The sequence below is a fragment of the Python bivittatus genome, unplaced genomic scaffold, assembly GCF_059951505.1.
Source record: "Python bivittatus isolate LINGU-HERP-01145 unplaced genomic scaffold, Pbiv_v1 ctg000430_np1212, whole genome shotgun sequence".
Classification (NCBI taxonomy): domain Eukaryota; kingdom Metazoa; phylum Chordata; class Lepidosauria; order Squamata; family Pythonidae; genus Python; species Python bivittatus.
The window spans coordinates 1,529,004-1,553,545 of record NW_028277071.1 but is presented as its reverse complement, the minus strand read 5'-3'; the positions used below and the strand labels follow the sequence as shown (position 1 = coordinate 1,553,545).

The window sequence follows — 24,542 nt, the reverse complement described above, 5'->3', positions numbered from 1 at the left end:
GAGGAATTTTTCCTTGGTACTGCAATGCTGATTCATCTAGTGGCATTAGGTCATAATAGATTCAGAACAGGCATGCATCCTTTTGCTAATTTAGGGAATTCTCTATTGTCAGATGAAGAAGGTGCTTTGAGAGAGAAGTAGATGAATTCATGAAGGAGAGATCTGGTCGTGATAGCTAAATGGAGTCCTTTATTTAGAAGCAGCTACTTCTAATAGTAGATTCTGCAAGTCAATTGGGGAATAGTTTTTGTGTTTCTGCCCCATAAATAGTCTTCAGAGAAATGCTTGGTGGCCACTCTGGGAAAGAGGATTGTGTTCTGGGTGAATTCCTTTGGCATGATCCAGCAAGGCCTGTTCTTGTGTGGAAATTTTGCAGTATGTAGATACGATGCCTAGTTCTTCTTGACAGGTGTTTCACGTTCCTCTGGAAGAGCGACGTTACAAGGACAACAGCCAGTTTGGAGAAGGTGACGAGGCCAAAGTATGCGTGGACATTATGCAGAAGACGGGGGCTCATATTGAGCTTTCCTTGGCCAAAGACCAGGGCCTGTCCATCATGGTGACTGGCAAACTGGACTCTGTAATGAAAGCACGAAAGGAAATTGTTGCTCGGCTTCAGACCCAGGTACACATCACCATCTCCTGCTCCCAGTCAGCACTTAAAACATTACCATTACCATTAACATAGGTATCCCCAGGGTGTCATAGCTGACCTTGCGGTTGTCCTTTGAAAACTGGCAGCAAATCAGATCTTTCGTAGAAAGCTGCCTTCAACAGAGTCCTGCCACTGGCCTATAAGCTCAGTACTGTGAGAGCACATATGAGCAATCTGGGGCCTTCAGTTGTTGAACTCTCATCAGGCGAGCCAGCACTCTGTAGTCTTATAATATCTGGAAGGACTGATATTGCCTATCCTTAGTCTACACTGGTAGTCTGGCAGTGACTCTCCACAGTTACAGACACATCTTCTCCAAGTTTATCCAGAGTTGATCTTTGGACTTTCTGCATACAGCCCATGTCTTCTACTGTTGGGCCAAATACTTTATCCAAGACAATTGCTCTAGGTGAGACTTGGGCTTGTAAACACAACACTGCTGTGTAAACTCCTCCCCTTCTGCTTTTCTAGGGTTGCTAGCAAATCTGCCATTCAGATGCTTCAGTCCCCCCAATCCTCTCCTTTCCGCAGGCTTCAGCTACTGTCACAATCCCCAAAGAACACCATCGCTTTGTGATTGGCAAGAACGGCGAGAAACTGCAGGAGCTCGAGCTAAAGACAGCCACCAAGATCAACATCCCACGGCCTGAAGACCCCAGCAGTCAGATCAAGATCACTGGCACCAAAGAAGGCATTGAAAAAGCACGTCATGAGATCTTGCTCATCTCAGCAGAGCAGGTAAGCAGTTGGGCACCCCTCCTTCCCTCCAAAGGTGACCGGGTGAAGTTTGCAGAAGATTATTTTTAGTGCCTTCTGTGATTGATGCTGCAACACCTTGATTCTAAAATGATAAGCAGGGATTCCAGAAGACAAGTGCCATGGATTGCTCTTAATTTCACCATGTAGTTAACAGAATGCAACCTTAATGTGCATGCATTTTTTTCCTGAAAGGTGAGGAAGGGTTCTTATGCATTAGTTTCTTCTTGATTTCATGGGGAAGAGCTGCTGCCTTTTTTCATAGGAGTCTTGCAGTGAAAATAAATCAACAATGATCATCTCCTGTGTGCTTGTTTGAGAAGAGAAGGAAGGCCTTGAGTAATAGCCTTGCCTCTGTTCCCAGTGGAAGATGCAAAAAGTGAGCCAGACTTTGATCTTCAAGAGTTTTAGAGGTGTCACACAGAACAGAAGGAAGCTTGCTCTGTCCTTGCCTTGTCAGACTGTAGTTTCTCCACTGTATTTTAGGACAAGCGAGCAGTGGAGCGCTTGAACCTGGAGAAGGTCTTCCACCCATTCATTGCTGGGGCCTTCAACAAAACAGTCCAGGAGATCATACAGGAGACAGGGGCACGCATCAACATCCCCCCGCCCAGTGTCAGCAAGGATGAGATCATCATTACCGGGGAGAAGGAACCTGTCTCCCAGGCTCTCCTGCGTATCCGGAAGATCTATGAAGACAAGGTAGGTGTTTGAGAGGTCCCTCAGGGGTCTAGACTATTGGGATATCTGTCGCCATATTTCTTATTCTGGTTTGGCAGCAATTTTCTTTCCTATATCCTCTTTCAACCTGCCATGTTCTGCACACGGAGCAAGTCCTCTGCCAATGATCTCAGTTCCCATCCCCTCTCAGAGCCAAAGTGGTTGAGTTTGGGAGCAAAAAGTTTCAATATTATTGGATATGACTTCATAAAATCCTGGAGCTGGTAGAGGGTAAATTAAAATATCCTGGATAGATGGAGACATGTTAAGTACAGCCCACCACTTTTGACACATTGGTTCCCCTCTCAAAGTGCTCTACCATTAGGAACTTTCTTCCAACATTTAATCAGAGTTTGCTTTCAGGTACCGTAAATCCATTATTCCATGTCTTGTATTCTGGGTTGATAGAGGACCAATCTTGACTTTTCCCATATGACTTCCCTTCAGGTAGTTCTGTCATATCCTCTTTAGGTTGTCTTTTCAGGCTGAATATTCCCAGATCCTTTAATATTCTGTGACCTTCCCCACTCATATAACCCCATCTGTGTTTTTGCCGAGCAGAATTTTGGATGTCTGAATAGAGAAATGGCTAATAATCCCAGGACAAAGCGGGGGAGGGTGGGATTATGTGAAGGCTGTGGCGTTTGGAAAAGCCTTTGGTTGTATGCAAGGGGCCTAACACCGCCTTTAAAGCTGCATTTTTCTCCAACTTTTATGCCCATCAGGGACTGTGAAACTATGATAGTGACATGGAGATGGCACTGGAAGAGATGAAATTTCAACCTCTTTTCTTCTTGTCTAGGGGCTTTAAAAGATATTAATGCAGTAGGTTTGCTCATGTGCTTTATAGGGGAAGTTTGAGTGCCTGCTCAGAAGAGGCTTAGAGGTGATGGTTTGCCCATCCATGGGAAACACAATCAAATAACGAGGATTTGTTTGTGCAGAAACCCCAGTCTTTCCATTCTTACCATCATCAATCCTCACATATTTGCTGCTTGCCTGTAGTTGAACAGAAAACCTGGCAATTTCTCTGCACAGGCAGATTTATAGCAATAGTCTGTCTCTTTATGCCTGTTATTTGAGTGATTTTCCATAGAGAAAGTGACAGTTCTAAAAGAAGGGGAAAAAATATGGGGACTTTGATGTAGATGAGTATTTCAGCAGATACTAACCTTCCCTCCTGTTTAAGAAGAAACAGGGAATATTTCTCACACAGATCATAAGTCTCGTTCAACCTGAACGCAGCACCTGGTGACTACATGGATGTGTCCATATAGTATTTCTTGGCAGCAATAAGAACTGGTTTTGCAACTCTTGTCTTTTGTGTGTGTTTTTAAAACTTCCTAGTGTTGTTCAAGTCTTAGGTCTGATACTGCTGCTTGAGATCTGCTGGTGTCAGCCTTGCGAGGTGCTCCTGATGAAAGCATGACTAATTCCACTTTATTGTAAGATTACATTAACAGAATCTTGCAAGTCTGAAAGCGCATTTCTCCCCCCTTGCCTTTATAGCCCAAGCAACTAGGGAGGGTCCCTTCTGAGACTCTTGGCAGGCCCCCATTCCTTCTGCGGGCTCCACTGCCTCGTATCTGACCATTCCCCTGGCTGTGGCTCTTCCCCCACCCCGGTCTCCCAGGGTCATTCCCACATACCATTACAGCTGGCTCAGGACTGCCACCTACTGTGACTTGCCTACTCTGTGCGCTTAAAAAAAAAGCTTCCAGGGGCACCTTTGTTCTGGACCACATCTGCTGAATAGGATCATTTAAACGTTGCAGTCTTAGTAGTGATGTTGTGCCAGAATGTAGAGATCGGATAAGCGTCAACCCCAGTGAAAAGGCGAAGGGTCATCTCTCCTTCCAACAGGATTGTTGGGAGGCTCCTCGTAAAGATGGCTTTGCATCCTTTCTGGGTTTGAAGCGGCCTCTTGCTGTCTTCCAGAAGCGCAAAACCACCACCATCTCTGTGGAGGTAAAGAAGTCCCAGCACAAGTACATCATCGGCCCGAAAGGAAACACCTTGCAAGAAATCCTAGAAACCACCGGGGTCTCGGTGGAGATGCCACCCCTTGAAAGCAGCTCAGAGACCATCATTCTGCGTGGGGAGCCAGACAAGCTGGGACCAGCCCTAACTCAGGTCTATGCCAAGGTAAGAGGCTACCGCTGTCGCAAAGAGGCCTAGTCAGTTGTGGGACTCTTGAAGTAGGACCAGAACAGCATCTTCGTTAGTAGCCAGGCACTCTGACCGTAGTGCTGGAGTCAATAAAATAAACCCCACTTTCCCCCTAGATTTTGTGTAAGTTAATTGAAAACAGACAAGATGCACGCAAGCTTTAAAGACCAGCTAGGTAAAAATGTTGGGTCTGTGCAGGAGGTATTTCTCTCTCTGGGTGTGTATGTGGGTTTCCTCTTTTTTCCTTTGATCCCGCACCTGCTGTTTCATTTAAAATAAATTGTTGTATTATGTGAAGCGGGCTCCATTTTGTTTAGATTAGTGTTTTATGTGAATTTGGCCATTGTAAACTATGAACAGGATGTGGTGTGCTTGTGAATGTAGTAAACTGTGTTTTTTCAAGAAACCAGCTTTAAACAAATTGTGACAGAGTAGATGTGGGCGATCTTTGGATGGCCAAAAGTGGCACTTAAAATGGAGGGGGCTTTTGGGGGATGCTTTACCTAAGGAAACTGTTGGGCTTTGGAGAAGCCCCCCCCCCATTTTTAACGATGACATTCTTCGACTTAAAATATTTTTTTTTCATTTGTTTCCTAACTTAAAATGGGAGAAAAGTTAGTTTTCAGCAAAATTGGATGGGTTTGAGGGACACAAAACAGGGATTCAACGTCCGTGTGAATCCCAGAGGCTGAAGATTACCCAACTCTGGCTTAATGGAGTTGGCAGCTTGCAAATCTAATCTAATCTAATCTAATCTAATCTAATCTAATCTAATCTAATCTAATCTAATCTAATCTAATCTAATCTAATCTAATCTTATCAATAAATAAATACAAACACACACACACACACACACACACGAGTGTAAGTGCTGGAATGCTACTATAACAGCACCTAGAGGCAGAATGCAGGTATTACAGCACTAAAAACACTTGCTGGTATAGAGATGTGCCAGCATTGATATCTGGAGAACAAACTCCAACTAGAGACCTGCCTGTAGCCAGGTTTTCAAAGCTGCTCTTTTGAATGAACTCCATAAACTCCTCTTGAAATCCTGTCCTTGCTCCCTAGGCGAAGAGCGTGATGGTAGCTGAAGTAATGGCCCCAGCCTGGTTACATCGTTTTATCATTGGGAAGAAAGGACAGAATATTGGCAGAATTACCCAGCAACTCCCTAAGGCAAGTATTCCTAAAATAACAAGGCTATAAATAAAATAGCCAGTATAAAATTTACGGTTGAACGCATTAAATATTGTTAGGGGGAAAAAAGGCATATCTGTCCCTTGAGGATATTGGAAAATATTACAAAGGAAGTGTGTTTTAACATATTTTAATCAATTAATATTTATCTATTTTAATCGATATTAACTCTATTTTTACTGTAAACCGCCCAGAGTCACCCCACAGTGAGATGGGCGGTGGCGCATTGGAAATATAAATAAATAAAATAAATAAATAAAAATAAAAAGCAGGAACTAAATTTGACTAGTGCAGTACGTCTCTTTGCCCTCCCTTAATGGATTGCTGGAGCACCTTGAATATCAACATAGCAGTTTCAAGTCCATATGGTTTTACTAGATGAGTTGCCTGCAGGTATCTTGTTCAGAGATAGTTTTTAGTTACCAAAAGAGAGTAGAGGCTTAGGGCCTGTTGCAAGGGCCCTCTCTTGCACCTCCACTTAAAAACTAAGAAGTATTTTATGAGATCTGTTGGAATACAAATGCAACCCTTTTTGATGGCAGACACGCGTGGCTTGCCTTTTTCTAGGTTCACATTGAATTCACGGATGGCGATGAGAAGATCACTCTGGAAGGACCCACCGAGGAGGTGGAATTGGCTCAAACCCAGATTCAGGAGATCATTCGGGACCTGGTGAGCCCTCCTGTGAATCTTATATGTACTTTCTCCCTCACTATAGCAGGGGAAAAAACACTTTCCAGCCCAGGGCAGCGATTCATCTATTTTCTGCTTGACGGCAGTATGAATTGTGGCCAGTGACATTATGAGTGTCACCTTGGAGAGATGGTGCCAAACTGTTTGACCCATTAAAAAAAGCAGAAAGGGGTACTTAAAACACCCATATTGACCTTTTTTTCACGTGTTATTTTGTCTCTTAAAACTTCCGCAAATAAGCCAAAAAAACTAATTCAAACATTGGAGCCCTGCCTATTCAAAGGGGCTGCAGGAGTCCAAATAGGAAGCTGGCAGTCTGTGGGTTTTCTCCCCCCACTGTCCCAGTGCTGGAATTTGACCCCAGCTTTTGCCATGTTGCCAAAAAGGGCACTGGATTTTCCAGTGGCAGGGATGTCTTAGAAAACATTACCAAAGTTGTATTGGGGGAGAAAGTAGATTCCAATTCATACATCCGTTCCGAACCTCTGAACACTGAAAACCCATTAAGAAGCGTTTTGTCTTGTTATGTTTTTTTAAGAATATAAGAATATCTTTGCTGGTGCTAGGATAAGCGAGGGGTGAGGGAGGTGAAAGAGTGTGCCAGACCTATTCAGTTTTATATTAGCGCAGTCGCTGGCACACGAGAATGAATCGTATTGTCTGAGATGAAAGGCTCCATTTTTGTCTTGCAAGTCTTGTGTCTCACCACCCCATCTTCTTCTGCAGCTCAGACGAATGGACTACACTGAGGTGCTTATTGACCAGAGGTTTCATCGTCATCTGATTGGGAAAAATGGAGCCAACAGTGAGTCAGGCTGATCAGAAGTCTAGGGAAGGAAAAACCCCCCTGAAGGATTTGAGGTGGCTGGGGTCACATTAATTTCCTGCCAATCTCTGTAAGGTTGAAGAATACACACAGCTCTAAATAGCCCCTAAATCTTTTCTGCTAACATTTGTCAGGTTGGCCAGTAGATGGTGGAAGCCAGATCCCTCTTTTTCTGCCTCCTCAAAGAGATTAACCAGCCAGCCCTCTTCCCAGTCCATACTGGGTAGCGGTCTTTTTGATGGGGACCCTGACTCTTGTCTGTGTGACTTGGCTCAGGGCTGTAAGCAGCAGTTTCCCTCTCCCCTTAATTTTCCCATCAACCCCGCAAAATAAGTTGATCTTGCCTCAACCCTGCAACATACGTTAATTTGGCAGAGGGATTAGCTCAGGAGTCCTCTGGGGCTCCCAGGCAACTTGGGGGGGCACATTTAAAAAAAAAACTGATCAACCTTTCACAGACAGAGTGAGAGCTCCGGGCTTTATTTCCTTTCTGATACCACAAAACTCTGAGGCTTCCTCTGATGCATTACATTAAAATTTAACTATTCAAAATAAGAGGTGTATTCATTTCTCATTCAACTCTAATCCTAAAGAATTTGTTGGTTTTATTCATGGGGGCCACACAAATTTATCCGTAGTTTTAGGGGGTCACAGCAAAGTTAGAGAACCCCTGGATTTATGATCCCGTGAGGGAGGTTTGTGGCCAGCTAGAAATTGAAACCTAGGTTCCTCCATTCTGTGGCGTTTCACCATCACACTTTGCTGGAGAGGTGGGAGATAGCAACCCCCCCCCCCCCAGGGCAAAGAGGACTTGCATCTAATTCTTTTTTTTCTGTACTTCCTTCGCAGTCAACCGCATCAAGGAACAGCACAAAGTCTCAGTCCGCATTCCTCCCGACAGTGAGAAGAGCAACCTGATCCGGATAGAAGGAGACCCTCAAGGGGTTCAGCTGGCTCGTAAGGAGCTCCTGGAAATGGCTGCTCGGATGGTAAGGACAGACTGTGCCTTGACTGCATCGAGTGTCGCTCTGTGTATTTGCTAGAAGTCCTTAGGGGAGGGATATTTTGCCCCTGTCCAGAACCCATCTGCCCAAGCCTACAAACAATTTGTTGGTTTGGGACAAGGTGCAGTGCCTTTCATGAATTATGGCTTCTCCTAGGAAAATGAACGCACCAAGGACCTGATAATTGAACAGCGCTTTCACCGGACAATCATTGGGCAGAAAGGCGAGAAAATCAAGGAGGTCCGGGACAAATTCCCAGAAGTAAGGAGTTCCCTAGAAGCACATTCCACTGAAGCTTGGCTTGGCATTTTGCAAAAGTATTTTCAAGTTGCCGGCAAAATATAACTGTTTGTTTTGTGGTTCTGGGTAGCCTTGAGTCTTAGTGCCTTATTTTAGTTTAAATTATATATTTTATTTTATATTTCATTTTATTGCTTTTATATCTCATCTTTCTTCTGGGATGCTCGAGAAAGCATGCAAGCCTCTCTTCATTTTATTCCTATGGCAATAGCCCTCTGAGGTAGGTTGAGCTAAACAAGCTCTATAGCTGCATAGAGACTTAAGCCTACCTTAATCCTGAGATTATACTTTCTCTGCTTAGCACTGGACACCCTTTAAACCCAAAAGACTAGACTGAAACTAAACAACTTCGTCGTCTTTGCAGTTTTATTTTATAAACTGCATACATTGTTAGATAAAGATAGGTATTGCTTGATGTTCAAGGAAATAAATTTATGTTTAATGCAGAATGCGTTTTTCTGTGAATCTCTGGCTTTTTTAGAAGGAAGATACAAGATCTTCATCAAACTGTTAAAGGTGCAACTATTTTGTCAGCCCTTTAATTATTAAATGGTCTTGGTACCATTCATAATTTGTTTTAACTTTTATACGCTGTCCTTGTTTTTTTAAAATTTAATTAGCTGTTTTGGAAACTTGCCAGAGGGGAAGTGGGGTGGAAGAGGTATACATCAAATTTATAAGAGCTGTTTGAAAGTGGGTTGGCAATACTTGGCTGAAATATTATAAATGAGAAGATGAGTAATAGATGCTTTGTATAGCTCACTGCTACTTACAGGAACAAGACTTCAAGTAGAAAAATTGGTTCAGAATAAGGTGAATGTAAATTTGGCTAGATTTTTGTATCACTCACATTCTCGCCAGGTCTCTGCTTTGCAATAGGACTTAAATAAAGGGGTCGTGTCGATGGGAGCCCACCCCTCTTCTTTTCAGACTTCACATGTTGTGCCTCTCCACCCTACAGGTAATCATCAATTTCCCTGACCCTTCACAGAAGAGCGACATTGTACAGTTGCGTGGCCCCAAAAACGAGGTGGAGAAGTGTGCCAAGTACCTCCAAAAAGTCATTGCAGAGCTGGTGAGTCTAGCTGGCTGAGGTTCCAGAGAAGTCTGTCTGCAGTGGCATCCTTCATGCCATTGGGGGAAAAGGATGCTCCATCCCCTTTTCAGCCAGTGGGGCATGGAGAGGAGATAACCTCTCAAGTCTTTGGAATAGCTGACAATTCTGCTTTATGCGTGAGCCACCATGGCACACATTCCTTGTGATGGTTGGGATGGTAGTGGGCGGTGGCAATATGAGGAGATATATAGTGCTGAAGCTCTCACCCTGTGATGCTATGTGGCTAACATCACTCTACACTACAGAGTCTGAGCAAGCCAGAGGCTGGGCTATAAGGTCACCTGTGATATGGTCCATCCATCCTGTCTTTACCTCCAGAAGCCCAAGATATATTAATGGAGGCTAGTAGAACAGGACATGGAACCTCTCTGGATTAACTCCCCTCCCTCTCTGTGCCTTAGATCGAAAATAGTTTTTCCATCCCGGTTCCAATCTTCAAGCAATTCCACAAGAACATCATTGGGAAAGGAGGCACCAATATCAAAAAGGTAAAAGGGTGAGACTTTCACCTTTTACACAGCAATTTTTACACCTCACACATTACATAATGAGGCTTTTGGCAGTCTGGCCTCTGTGTGCATATATGTGTACATGTGCACTTGCATGTTGGTGGTGGTACATAACCCTTTTTATGGAAAAGGTCAGTGTTTCAAGGATTTAAGCCTATCAAATCTAGCACATTACATTGCGGTTTAATATGCACTAGAGTATTCCCAAGTCACACTGGACTCCAAAACTGTTGCGATTCCCAAGTAGACTGACCCTTGGCCAGGCCGATTTGGGATTTAGGGATTTTGAGATTCTTCCCACATGGTGAGCACTAAATGGGGGAGTCAACACCCATTGTGAATATGTGGTCCAAGTAGGCTCCTGGCAAAGAGTCCTATCATCCTGGAGGAACTGCTTCGTTTCTACCTCCACCCATCACTTCTGAGGGCAGTTCCTTGTTGAGCTCATTGCGGTAGTCTAGCCTTGAGGCTCTGGGGTTTGATGTTGTCTCTTCACAATAGATTCGAGAGGAAACCAATACCAAGATTGACCTCCCTACAGAAAACAGCAATTCCGAAGTGATCCTGATAACTGGGAAGAAGGCTAACTGTGAGGATGCTCGGGATCGCATCTTAGCCATCCAGAGAGAGCTGGTGGGTGTGTGAACCATTTTCCTCCTCCTTCTCCTCCTCCTCAGCCCTCTGAAAGAAGCTACTTGAATGCCTTCCGCTCAGGATGCAATCTGGAACAAGGCGTATGTTGGGCTGGCCTTGAAGAGCACCTGGAAACTCCGTCCAGTCCACTTAGGTGGACCGTCAACATTATGTGTGGCGGCCAAGAGGTGTCACTGGCTCCTTGTTCGGTTTCAAGCCCTTTTTGAATATTGGCATCTGGCTTTTAGAGCTTCACATAGCTCAAGACTGGGCTGTCTGAATCACACCCTTCTCCTGCACAAAATTGCTAGTCCATTGAGATCTTCTTACAGGATCTGGTGAAGCTAAGCGGCTACTGACAGAGAGAAACCGTGATGTGGATTTTCCAAACTTCCCACTACCCAAACAAAAGGAGATTTGATAAAGTAATTTTAGATGACTCAAACCTTTTTTTTAACTAAAATTATGCTGTGAAAAGCTTTCCGATTGCCCAAGGAGTTCATTTCTCCCCCTAAAGAAATATTACAGTTTTGTCCATAGTATACTTGGTCAGGTTTACAGGAGAGATTCAGAGCTTTATTGAGGCTAATGTTGATTCCAATCATTGGACTGCAGGACATCTCAGTGACCCAACCAGTTTCATGTTCTTCGTAAGCCTCAAGCTGCCATTTTGTCTGCTAGGCCCTCAAATGAAGAACCCTAATTTAATGTCTGTTTACTGTACAGGGTCTTAAATCAGATTCCCCTGGTTAAGGCAAATCAGAACTGGATTTAAATACCACAGGATGGAATTGCTGAAGTTGTGAGTATGCACCGCAGCAGTTTCATCCAGTGGGTTCACCTGCACATGTGCGTGGCAGATGAGTTATTGAGGACTCTGACCACAGCCTGATCAGCACAGGAGTGGATGGCCTTGTGGTCAGAGGTCACAACTCAGCATCCCAACGAATCAGTGGTCCAGAAGAAGTTTTCCAGTGACACAGTGAAATTACTTCACGAGAGGAGCTATATCCCCCCCCTTTCTTTAAAATTTGGTTTGAGAAGAGTGGAAGTGAAGCATTTCGCCTTGCGCTCCCATTCTTATCCTTAGAACCGCCCATCCCGCAAAAGCAGATTCAGACAAAAGTCTTGATAACCATCAGCCATTGTGTCATTGAATATTGGTTGTACAACTTTTTAAAACGTCTCATTTTAGTTGACACTTAAAACACAGTGAGGAAGAAAAACAGAAAAGCAGATAAGAAAAACAACAAAAGGAGTTTTAGAAACCTTCTAAAGTTAAATAAAAAGCTTCAAGAAAAGTCTAATGAATGCTGCATATTTAAATATACCAGTTTAAAACTTCACATTTTATTCAAGTTGATATGCAATAATTAACAACAAAAGCCAGTATAACACAAATTTCGAATCAAAATGAAAAATTACAGTAATTTCTAGCCTCGGTCATCAAATCAGACAAAACCCTTATGTTAAAAGAAACCCAAACTTCAGATGTAGCACAAACCCACCTGTAGAATTGTAATCTGGGGATGTTTTCCAAGTTAAAGGCACAATTTTGGAGGGCTTCTGAGGCCACAAGGTAGGGTGCTGGGGAAGTGAAGCACCCCTAGTTTGGCATATTTCTGAACCATGGATAGAGAGGAGCAAATCACGATCCTATTTCAAATGATGTGCTTAACAAAGTACAGTGCGTGTATGTCTTGTCTGAGCCATCTGCTCCCCTGATTTATCAATAGTTTACCACCAGGTATTAATTCACCATTAAAACATATTATGGAGTGCCTTTTCATATGAACAGGGCTGCAGATAATTATGAGTTTTCTGTTTGCCTTGCCTGAAGAGTTCTGTGTATAAATATGTGGGCTTTCTAGGTGTACTTAACCCTGAAATTAATACAAGTTTTATATTGGATTTCTCCAGCCTTTCACAAAATGGTGTACTCCAGATTGAAAATTATCTAGACAACATCAGGATGGTGAACTACCCCACCAATTGTCCAGTTTGACGTGTATTTGTGCTTGTAATAACTTCTATTGTGATGCGCTTCTAAAATGGAAATTCATCTACAAACTTTCCATCCTAGATGGCAAGTCATGTTGGTCCCTTTTCATATTGTTAGTGAGTACCAGGTCAAGCCTGTCCTACGCTTGCACCTTTTTAAAAATAAAAGTATTTGAATCCTTCCGCCTTTTTTTCGGTTTATGCATTTTTAGACCCAGACTTTTCATTTTTTTCTAGTACATTTTTGATACATTACTGCTAAGTCCCTCACCAAAAGACATCACTTGTTGGAATAAGGAAAAGAAATCCAACATGATGTATGGGGTTGGGGGGGAAGGACTATCTTTTACTTTGAACTTGGATTTTGTAGCCCTTCTCTTCTTGCTCTCAGGCTAACATCAAAGAAGTGGATATCTCTATCCCAGCCAAATTGCACAATTCACTGATCGGGGCCAAGGGTCGGCTGGTGCGCTCAATCATGGAGGAATGCGGTGGGGTGCACATTCATTTCCCTTCAGAAGGCTCAGGCAGTGAGAAAGTCACCATCCGAGGACCTGGTGAAGAGGTGGAGAGAGCAAAACGCCAGCTATTACATCTGGCTGAGGAAAAGGTATTTGGTTGATAGAAGTCAATCACCAGTTTGATTGTTTGGGGAGGTGCTAATCTCTTGACCTAAGAACAAAGAACATCAAGAACAACAGTCCTGAAGGTGCAAAGGCAACTGCCTCACAGGGCTGGAACCGGTAAGGGATGGACCAGCCCTGGATTAACCATTAAGCAAAATAAGCCTGTGTTTAGGGCATCAAGGAAAGGGGAGCCCCAAAAGTTGTTTTCCCTAGCTGCCACACTCAACTTCAGTTTTCAATGAATGTTTGTATTTGCATTTTTCCCTTACAACAATTGGATTCAAACTGCATTCAAAAGCGTTGAAAATTTGCATTTTTTCTGCTGCTTTGTTATATGTAAATAATCTGCTTATATTGCTTACTGCTATGTAGTGTTACCTAAATAATATATTTTTAAAAGTTTATATTTAGTATAGTTGTGGGTCTGGCCTGGAAGAAAACTGAATTTTTAATCTTATTTCACCTTTAGCACTGAGTCTTAATGTCTTATCAGCTAAGCAATGGAAGGGCTGAGGGCACCACTGAGTTTAGGGCATCAGCTGGCCTTAATCTAGCCCTGGCTTGGACAGGGAAAGTCTTAGGAACTTCCACAAATGCTGAGTTGAATCTAGTAGGAGGAATTAACTTTAATAAAAGAGATGCCTTCAGAAAAGGCATAGATTTAGTGTTAGCTACAAGAAATCCAAAGAGCTACACAGAAATGCAAAATGCTACAAGTGACTTAAGAAGCCAGCTTTAAATCTGGAATCCACTACACAAAATTAAGTTGGTTTTCACTTGTAGCATTTTGTGTTTCTGGGTGGCTCTGTCTTTTCTTGTAGTTGACACTAAATCTATACCTTTCCTGAAGTGTATTGGCTGCCAAAGATTTGAAGATTTAGGTATTCTTTCTACATAGACCTGAATTTTTTTCCTTAAGCGTTGCCTTGTGTTTTTTCCTTATAAACAGAACATAGAATTGGATCACAAATCTCTTAAATGTAGGAAATCTAATTCTGTTCAAGGCTTGGAATAGGTAGTTAAGAGACCTTTTGGTATACAGATTCTGTTTTCAGTCACTCCTGCCATTCTGGGAAATGATGTGAGTTCCTGGAACTCTTTATCCTTGTGCCAGGTCCATATCCGCCTCATTTGGAGAACTGCATGGGAAGAACTATTGGTGAGAAGACAGGAGTAATCATATGTGCAGTAGGTGGGGAACCCAGTATTGGCAGGAGAAGCTGTTCTTCTTCTTGACTATTACTTGAGGACCTTTGGAAAGTTAATTCATGCCCATTTTCTCTTCCTCCAGCAAATCAATAACCACTCATTGGAACTGCACGCCAAGCCAGACTACCACAAGTTCCTGATTGGGCGTGGAGGTGCTAATATCCGCAAAGTGAGGGACCGCACCGGTGCCCGGATCATCTTCCCCACCCCTGAGGATAAGGACCAGGATGTTATCACCATTGTGGGGAAAGAGGATGCAGTACGGCAGGCTCAGCAAGAGCTGGAGAGTCTCATTCGTAACTTGGTATGGGTTGTATATCTACTGGGTGGGGTGGAGGGAGATGCTGGATGAAAGTGAAGCCCTGCGTTCCTTCCATTCAACCTTATCCTATGGCTGTGACTGCAGGAGTTGCACTGCTGTTTTTATAGGTGATGAAACCCAGTGCCTCCACTTATTCCTCCTAAAGATATTGCGGCTAATGGTCCTATAATGCCAAATAGTCTCTTCACAGATGGTACAGAATTGTGAAAGGTGGAGAAGAAAAACTTGTAAAAAGCATGAAAGCTCAGTGACTCCTTCTGTTCCCCACCCACTACTTCCCCTCTAGGATAATGTCATTGAAGACTCGATGGTGGTGGATCCCAAGTACCACCGCCATTTTGTGGCCCGTCGGGGACATGTGCTGCGGGAGATTGCAGACGAGTACGGTGGGGTCACTGTGAGTTTCCCCCGGACAGGTGTCCAGAGCGATCGTGTGATGCTCAAGGGAGCCAAGGATTGTGTGGAGGCTGCCAAGAGGCGCATTCTAGAGATCATCAGTGACCTGGTAAGTCATGCTCTCTCTTTGGATTTCAGTGGGCATGAAAAGTGTCTCCCAGATGGATCAGAGTGTGATTCACCTTACAAAAAGCAGCCTTTCCCATCCTTGTACCAGGAACCTGCTGGCAGAGAATATATCTCATGCTGTCCCATTTAATGAACAAATCCCTAGATCTCACAGCACCATCGCTCTGACTTTTTTGATGCAGGTTGATCCTTTCTTAGAACATCTGTCTTCTAGAAGATGGGTGGGTAGAGATGGAGGTAGACCCAAAAGATCAATAGATCTTTATCATCTCTAGTTCATGGGGGTGGGGAGAAATAATTATAACTGCTCTGCATTTGGGAAGTTTTTTTGCCATTCCTCCTTAAAAGGAATAGGTGGGGACTGATGGGTAAGGTCTTCTAGGAATTTGCACACTCACTGCCCTGTAGGGGAGTTGATAGTAAGCTGTGTAGATCTTTTATCCAAATCAAGGCCAGACATTATGCTAAACTATAAGCTGTGGTTTGTAAACCTAGTAACTAGGTTCACCCAACAAATTAAGCTGACAACCAAACATTATGGTTTAGCCTGATGTGTAAATTCAAGTTCACACTTCCAATAACCAAATCTGCAAATAAAACAATATGTTACAAACTGCGTTGGTAACTTGGCTCTGATGCTTGTTTCCTTTGATGCCTTAGGACGATGAGAGTGATAAATTTTATCATTCATATCAACCTTTAACCGGAGCTCTCCAGGCTGTGCAGAATCAGTTACAATGCATTATTAAAAAAAAAAAATTGAAATGATAGGAAAATTAGGATAATTTTAAGTTTCCTTTGAGCTGAACTCCACTTTGGTGACTTTGTAGACATGTCCATGTAGTTTTCTTGGCAACAATTTGAAAGGGGATTGTCATTCCTTTCTTCTGGGGTACTTGTCAACTTCTCAGTGTGGCCTACAGTGTTGAGGGTTCCTGGTGATTGCTCATCCAAGGCCTAAGCAGAGTCAATCCTTGCTAGAAGTTGCCACCTATGAAACAGCATAGGTGGCTTAGCAAGAGTTTTGTTTCTGTACAAAACCTCCTTCCCCTGGTTCCAAAGGTGTTCTAAGGATATTTTTAGAAGTGATACACCCTTACTTGGCACTCAGCTAGTGCGTGGGCTTTGATTTCTCACCTTCACCAGGAGGCCCAAGTGGTTCTGGAATGCATCATCCCGCAGCGCTACCATCGGGTCGTCATGGGAGCAAAAGGTTACAAGGTGCAACAAATCACTCGGGATCATGATGTGCTCATCAAGTTCCCGGAGCGAGATGACAATTCAGGTGGGTGGGGAAGGGTGGTGGGTAAAGTAGTTGTCAGCCCCCAAATCCAGAAAGTGAGCGCCTTCTTTTAGCCCCTCTTTTATTCTGTGGCTTTTCTCACAAGCAGGTTCAGAAGCACAGTCTCAGGAAAATGGTGATGTGATGCCTGAACTGGACACCACTCCTCGCAAATGTGATGTCATCATCATTTCCGGACGCAAGGAGAAGTGTGAGGCTGCCCGGGCAGCTCTGCTGGTTAGGATCCTGTCTTCCTACTGGGTTAGGGAAGAGTTCCTTTTCTTTAGCAGTTTAGTTCAACCCACCTATGCAGGTGATCTCATTAATTTTTCAACCAGTTTTTAATTGAAGGAGTCTGACGAGTATTCTCTTGAGCATCACCTTTGGCTGACGTTCAGTTCTCTTCTGGTCCTAGGTAGCCTAGACTTACTGCCAGTTACATGCTAGAGGTGCAAAACAAGAAAAAATATTTAATTGTTAGGGAAAAATTGTAAGGCCTACTTTGGTATGACAAGGGAGATGTGGGAATACTTGGACATCTGTTAGAGAAGAGGTGGGACAGTTATCAAGAGGAAGCAAAGTGGCTGTTAAACGTGAGTCAGTCCAGCCTTCCATTTTCTCAAGAATATGGTGGATAATAAGAATCAGCTGACTTTCACCTCTCCTGCCTCAATCCTCAACGTATAGCTTTTGTGCACTGAAATCATCTATTACTAAGACACCAGAAGTACAAACAGCTCTGCAGGTAACTTTTGAATCTGCTATGTTCCTCTCTCCCCAGGCTCTGGTTCCCATCACCATGGATGTTGATGTTCCCTTTGATCTGCATCGCTACATCATTCGGCAAAAGGGAGCTGGCATTCGCAAGATGATGGAAGAATATGAGGTAGGGGTGCACGATCCCACTTGCAAACCTGCGCTCTTAATCTAGGTGTTGGTTTTGACAGGCTTTAAGTGGTGGACAGTTCTGGTGTTCTGTTGCTTGCAGAACTGTTAACTCTTTGCTAAGGGAGACTTCTGAAGCAAACCTGATTCATATTACACATGAATGCCTGCAAACATTAGCTCATCATAGCTTTGTTGCATGACTAAGACAAGTTGTAACTGATTTGTGAATCATCCACCGTGACATAGTAGACTTGCACAATGTCAAAAACGTCAAGCCTTTTTTAAGAGATCCAAGGAAAAACAAAAGGAATGTTTAAAGATAAAATAATTGCTCAAAGATGATCCCCTTAAAGTATTGGGTGCAGTAACAGATTATTTTTTCTTTCAAAGAGAGAAGCATGTCTATGTATCCAAACTTTAACTGATTTCCCCCCCACTGCTGGGGTGGGAGTACGTTATTAAAAAACCAGTCATGGATATATATTTTTAACATCTTATATTTTATCAATGAAATTAATGCAAGTGTTAGAAAAAAAATACAGCAGTGATAATGGAACCAAAAAGAATGATCATAAACTGAAAAAGATGAGAGCGAGGGAGAGAAAAAGAAGATTCGTAGAACAAGTCCCTGTGAGAAGTATTAAGGTACCACAAGCTCAACCCTTTAACATGTTACTAAATACAGACCATAGAGGAACATCGTGCTCCAGTATAAGAATGTTTGAAAAGTTGACAGAGAACACATCTTATAATTAGTGGATGTAAGCTCAAAGCAGACCGAATGAAGGCATGGCCAACAGAGAAACCTCGGAACAGCCCCAGCCCCAGCAACTTCATCCTATCTTGCCTAGGCTGTGCCAAACAGGATTAGAAGTGATCCTTTTCAACCGGGCCCCACTGCTAGCATGTTCACCTTCAAAGCTATTTCCGCTGAGGATATATTTTCCATCCCTTACACCTTTTAATGTCTGCCTCTGCTGTAATGTGAGCAATCCTTGATATGTAAGTTGATGGCTTCTTTGCATTTCCTCCCTGTTAAGCGATTTGGAAGAGAAAGGAGGTATAAGTTATTTTTTAAGAAATAAGACTAATAAACGTGAGTGAGGAGAGTCCTGACCAGCCTTAATAAATGTCTCGAAATTATATCTCAAGCAGCTAATTGGTTTACTGGAATAGAGTCTCTGTTGTCCCCTTACGCCATTGGGGGGTTTTCCCTTAAGTGCAAAACTAATTCAGTGGGGGAAATGACAATTAATGCCTGTGCATTTTCACCCCGTGGAAAGAATGCTGAAAAGATACAGGAAGTTTGAAACAAAGGGCAATTTGAGATTGGGGAAACTTGACACAGATGGGTGTCTCTCCAAGCAGTTTTTCCTGGCGTCAGCAGGGGAATGGAAAATACCAGTTGCAAAAGTTAGAGTCCCCATACACAAAGAGAAGGACTTCTTGGGGGTCCGGTTCCCTAGTAGCCCCCTACCTACACAGCCATTGGCTAATGATTCTGGGATGCGGGGGGGGGGGGGGAAGGAACATAGAAAAGCCAACTTGTTCAAGATAAGACACAAGACATCTGCCAGTCCAGGAAGCCAATCTGATGGGGAAAGGTTCTAGCTTGGTACATTCTTTGCTCTGCTAATTTCTGTTTGTGGGGACATTTCAAATAGAAAATCGCAGAGAATTTTGAAATTAGAACTCAAATGATCTCACTCAGTAAGGGGCCGAGACCACGTGGCCCCTTCGTTCTGTAGCAGCTACGGATCTGGCAGACTCGTTTGACAGCAGTGCTGCCCGTTAAACAGATTACACCCATCATCTTTTCACTTTTGTTTTTTAACGTGATGGTTTTCCATTCTGCAGGTGACAATCTCAGTGCCACAACCGGAACAGCAGTCTGATATCATCAAGGTCACTGGCCTCGTCCCCAACGTGGAGCGAGCCAAGGCCGGCCTCCTGGACAGGGTCAGAGAACTGCAGGCTGAGCAGGAAGATCGGGTACTTCCCAGTGCTGAGCAAGTCAGAACTCGCCCCATGTCTCCCCCAAAGAGTGGCAGGGCCTCTCTAACTAGCCCAAACCTACTGATTTCCTCTTCTCTCTAGGCACTGCGAGGGTTCAGGCTGACAGTGAGCGTGGAACCCAAGTACCATCCAAAGATCATTGGCAAGAAAGGGGCTGTCATTTCCCAGATCCGTAAGGACCATGATGTCACTGTCCAGTTCCCCGACAAAGGGGATGAGAATCAGGTGGGGGTCTCTCCCTCTTTGAGTGTGTGACCCCAGGGTGTTATGGAGAAATATATAGCTGGCCTTCAAATGAGGCGGGTTGTTTCACAAGGAAAGCAAAGGTTTCTTAGCACCGTTGCGGAACAGCTAAGTCAAGATGGGCTTTCGGGTTTCCTGGCCCGGTTGAGACAAAATGCATATCTGTACAGAGTGGGGAACTGCAGAGGGTTGAGACCCCTCTAAATTATTTCTCTCTCATATTGCTGTGCTGTGCTTTCCTTCCATTCTGCCTCCTCTAAGGATCTAATCACAATCACCGGCTACGAGAAAAATGCCGAGGCTGCCCGAGATGCCATCTTGAAAATTGTGGCTGATCTTGAGGAGATGGTCAGTGAAGATGTCCGCCTGGATCACAGGGTCCACGCCCGCATCATCGGTGGGAGAGGCAAAGCTATCCGCAAACTCATGGAAGAATTCCGGGTAGGGGAAGGCTTATGGTGATGGACTTTCCCCTCCCAGGGAATTCTGGGAAAGAAGCAACAAAGCTCTTGTGCCCCATCTCAGCCTCTGCCCTGTCCATTTGCTACCACAAGGGTGGCTGAGTAAAATGGTAGCCAGGTTTTTTTCTTTATCATTTGCCTTCTTAAAAAGTAAAATCTTCTTCAAGTTGAGCTTGATTTTGTGTATTTGCTTGGGCCATAGGACAAATGTGGTTTGCCCTTATTTTAAGTTCCCAGTTTGGCCTCGAGCTCTGGGGTTTCCTCAGTTAGCGTTTTGAGATCAGCCAAGGTCAGGTAGGGGCTATTTTATTTCAAACAGCTTTCTCCTCTTGGCAGGTGGATATCCGCTTCCCGCAGCCGGGCTCCAGTGACCCAGACAGAGTCACAGTGACGGGGCTGCCTGAAAACGTTGATGACGCAATTGACCACATGCTTAACCTGGAAGAGGAATACGTGAGATGGAATTTGTATGGGTTTTGGGGGGGGGCGGGATTAAAAATGGTTGAAGAATGAACAGAGGGAGTGGAAGGGGAAGCATCTCCCCATTAGCTGTAGATCTACTGAGGGCAGCTTTGAGATCCGATTCCTAATGAAAAACCTTTCTCAAGTCTCCTGCTCTTGTGTAGACCAAGCCAAGAAATCAATTCCACAAGAAAACTAAAATTACTTTTATTAATATTGGCTATAGTAACAGAACTGTTACACAGAAAGTCTGTCTGTGTTTTCCTCCCCCCCCTCGCCCCATACTCATGTGAATTAGGGAAATGTCCATCTGAGTTGTTTTGGCACAAGTTCTTGTTTTGGGCTTAAGCCATTTTTTTCCTCTTGTCACTCTGGTAATGGACCTGGTCTATCTCCATCAAGGTCATCTTCCTTACTCTCAGCATCTTGTTGTTGGGAACTTCTCATCTGGAGACCATACGATCTTTAAATGTCAGTTGAGAGAGACCTGCTGTTTTCATATCCTGGTTGGGAGTTTCTGAAGGCATCTTGTAGGCCACTAAAGGAAGCAGAGAAGGGTAGTAAGCCTGCATCTCCCAACCCTGACTTCTCTAGAAGTCACTCACAGAATTCCCAGATGAAGGCAACACTTCTGGAGGCACCAAGATGGGAATTAACTAGCATATCAGCCTCTTCCAGCAAGGGTTTCCTTCATGCTGTTAACATCACCATACCATCCACCAGTAGATGGCAGGTAGAGTCATTGACTGTGTTTGCACAACATCCCTGACTTGACTAGCAGGTGCATTTGAATAAAAAAGTAAGCTTGGTTAGTCTTAATCTTGGCTGGGTTTTGGGGAGAGCTTGTCAGGTTGTACAGATCCAACTTGTTTCATGAGTTTAATGCCTGAGTGTATGGTGGGTACTTTGACAATGGGTTGCTTCAGTAATCAGGTTAACTATGTTGTATGAACGTAGCAATTGCATATTGTGGGCGGGTGTCCCCAAAATGCAGTGTCTGAAGGAAATGAGTTTCTTATTATTTGTACCTTGGGAAGCCATCAAGTACCCTCTTCAAGCAAGAACAGGAAGGACATGTTATTCTGCAGACCCATCCTGACATTATGCCAGTTGCCTGTAGGGCAGGGTTGTGAGGTGGTGGGAACTGCCCTGCCTATAATAACCAGCATGAATCAGTGTGAAGGTTTGGAGCTCAGTGGGTTTGTTAACAAGGTGTTCAGCCTTACAATCTATGAGCCCAGCACAACTTCAGTGGACTCCAAAGGCACCTGTCCAGTTCCTCTTTGAACAAAACTCTGGGCTGTTTCTCTCTTAGAGGGCAAGAACAGGCATGACGCCCCTATTCCAAAATAAGTTTGGGAGTTACTGTTTATAGGCTAGGAGCCCCTGAATATATCAACAATTTCTTCTCTGGCTCTTAATGGACAGATGTCTCATTACAGATGATGGATGTGGTGGAAACGGAAACCATGGCTGCTTATATGAAGCCCCCCTCCCGCTTGGAAGAGGAGCCTCGGGGCCCAGCCAAGGGCTTTGTAGTGCGTGATGCCCCCTGGAATGCATCTGGGAACAAGGTTGGGCTCAACACCACCTGTAGTCCTTCCTTAACTGATAGCCACTCAGTGTAACCAGTTGACCAGCTTCATATCTTAAGTTGATAAAGAGTTGGAGGACTCAGTCAACCAGCTCCCTAGTTCCATATTATTATTATTGTTACTGTTGTTATTTTGAGAAACATGAGACCTAGTGTCTTGGGATTTTAAAAAGAAATATTATGTGGAATGCTCGATGCATGTTTAATTTTTTATCTTATTGAATAAGGCTCCCAGTCACTAATTCCTTATTTATATGAGAGGCTCTGCTTTTGGGCTTACCATCTAAAAGACAGTAAGACCAGAGGAAAGAAGGGGAAAAAACAAACTCAGCAACCGAGATTTCCATTTTTAATTGTACGTTCTTACAATCACTGGCTGGAATAGATACAGTTTAAGGAGCAGAGCCAAAATGCACTGGCTGTGCAGCCTCAGCTTGCTTAGTGCAGAAAATACAGAGTGCCCCCTTCCTTTTGTGGTGCCTAAAGCAAGCATGTGCTCTCAGCCTGACTCTCACCAACCTCTCGTCTTTCTTTTATGTGGTTTCAGGCCCCAGATGTGAGCAGTGCCGAAGAGTTCCCCATTTTTGGCACCGGTGTGGTCCCTAAGCAGGCATCAGTTTGGGGCCCTAAGAAGTTTTGAGGTCAGGGACCACGACTGGCTCTCCAGGCAAGGCCTTGCGGGGGCTCTCTCGCACCATCAGCTCCCTGCCGCTGGCCGCCTCTTGCTGTCCAGATTCCTCCTCCTCGCCTGCACTCCTCTCCGTGACTCTGTGCAAACCATTAACCGATCAAAAAGCCATAGCCTCCCTCCTCTTCCTTCTTTTTGAGCCAAAAGTAGGCCAGGTTGTAAGCACACGTATGTAAAGGAGCCTCATGCAGCTAGCAGGTTTTTCCTCCCCTCTCCGTGCCAGATTTCAGGGCATTAGTATCTCCTGGCCAGACCCGGCTGTCAGACCCCGCTTCCGCCTCTCAGCCAGGAGAGGAGTAGGCACAAACCTTTCCTGTACTGTCCCTTCTCCTCCTGGGGTGGCTGTTGGCATGTTCCACGCATCCAGATCTCCTGGAGGGTTCGGGGTTCGGACCTGCTGACATCGAAGCGCGGTTGGCTCACGCCCTCCTCCCCGCCCGCCAAAACAATCATCTGCTTTTGGATGCCCGAAGCAGGTTGACCTCAGCTTCTGTTTCCTGGCCACACCAGTGAATTTGGAGCTGGCCCTTTGGGAGAGGACTAAAACTGGGGGAAGCGTCATGGAGGTTGGTGGCTTTTGTGGGGAGGGGGGGTGAATATCTAGGAACAAGATTCTGGCTTCGTGTGGGTGAAAGGCCCACTTTAGAAGCAGGTAGCACTTAGAAACTTTGGCAACAAGCAGCCTTTGTTCTCCTCCCTCTTTTCACTCCCATGGCCCAGTCTGGAGTCTGAGAATGTTTTTTCTTTTTCTCTTCCTCCTCCATTTTCAGCTGCTTCCCATCGCCTCCCCATCCCCTTTATTTACTCTGCTTTCCCTTCCCTGTGTCTTCCTTCAACTTGGCACTTGCTTTGAACCGTGAGGGGAAAATATGCAACGTTGAACCAAGGGACAGATGTTCTTTTTGACTCCCTTTTCTTTCTGTGGCTAGTCCACCTCATCTTTCCCAGATTTTAAACTGTGACTTCTAGAGTGAGTGTGTGTGGGTGTGGGTGTGTGTCTACGAGTGCATGGGTGTAAATGAGGAAAACGAAGATGTGAGTAAGCGCCCCAGCTCCATCTGCCCCCCCCCAATCCAGTTTACCCCATCTGCGTGACAAGGCAAAACAAAATGTATGGGGAAAAAAACTAGCAGAGCGACATAACCAAGTTTTTCATTTTTCATTTTTTCTTCTGAAGGCAGGGTTCTGGGGAGAAATAAAAATATGACAAAAATCAGAACACACTATTGGCCTTAACAGAAAAAAAAAAAAATGGGGGGGGGGAAGAGGAAAAAAAGAAACCCAAGTTTGACAAAGGAAATATGCAAACTCTGTAGGTCACATGGTGACTGGATTTTTTTTTTCTAATTCCAAATAAAAAACAGTGTGGGGAAAATAAACCCTTCTGGTGAATTTTTGATGCGCCAAAGTTGAGCGGTTTGAAGGGTTTTTTCCCATTCTTGGGGCTAGAAGAGAACTCCATCTATCCTAGCTGTCGTTCTTCTATTGCTGCTGTTCTGATGGAGGAGCAAATACTGGAGTTCACATCTGTAGTGAGGATGAAATTTTGGATTGCTCATTTACTCTCTGTAGCCCAACATCTCTGACCTCACTTGCTTGGTTTTATGAAAATGGTTTAAAACAGACTTCCTCCTTCTGGTTTG

The 24,542-nt window shown here is 44.2% G+C and overlaps 1 protein-coding gene across 3 annotated transcripts in view; it reads left to right on the top strand.

The window, feature by feature from the left end:
- The window catches only part of LOC103066474 (vigilin-like), a 50,562-nt gene extending 26,284 nt beyond the window's left edge, over nt 1–24,278 (top strand). For all 3 annotated transcript variants that reach the window (XM_088144190.1, XM_088144191.1, XM_088144192.1), the window contains 24 exons: nt 410–625; nt 1,187–1,393; nt 1,898–2,113; nt 4,070–4,276; nt 5,372–5,479; nt 6,068–6,172; nt 6,920–6,998; nt 7,869–8,008; nt 8,180–8,284; nt 9,285–9,398; nt 9,842–9,928; nt 10,451–10,582; nt 12,975–13,193; nt 14,501–14,722; nt 15,027–15,245; nt 16,412–16,550; nt 16,657–16,784; nt 17,329–17,433; nt 19,293–19,427; nt 19,533–19,676; nt 19,956–20,135; nt 20,492–20,608; nt 22,060–22,191; nt 22,759–24,278. In XM_088144190.1, the coding sequence (XP_088000316.1) occupies nt 410–625; nt 1,187–1,393; nt 1,898–2,113; nt 4,070–4,276; nt 5,372–5,479; nt 6,068–6,172; nt 6,920–6,998; nt 7,869–8,008; nt 8,180–8,284; nt 9,285–9,398; nt 9,842–9,928; nt 10,451–10,582; nt 12,975–13,193; nt 14,501–14,722; nt 15,027–15,245; nt 16,412–16,550; nt 16,657–16,784; nt 17,329–17,433; nt 19,293–19,427; nt 19,533–19,676; nt 19,956–20,135; nt 20,492–20,608; nt 22,060–22,191; nt 22,759–22,851 (3,549 nt within the window). In that variant the 3' untranslated portion in view covers nt 22,852–24,278. The remainder of the gene's footprint in view (nt 1–409; nt 626–1,186; nt 1,394–1,897; nt 2,114–4,069; nt 4,277–5,371; nt 5,480–6,067; nt 6,173–6,919; nt 6,999–7,868; nt 8,009–8,179; nt 8,285–9,284; nt 9,399–9,841; nt 9,929–10,450; nt 10,583–12,974; nt 13,194–14,500; nt 14,723–15,026; nt 15,246–16,411; nt 16,551–16,656; nt 16,785–17,328; nt 17,434–19,292; nt 19,428–19,532; nt 19,677–19,955; nt 20,136–20,491; nt 20,609–22,059; nt 22,192–22,758) is intronic.
- The last annotated feature ends 264 nt before the right edge of the window (nt 24,279–24,542 follow it).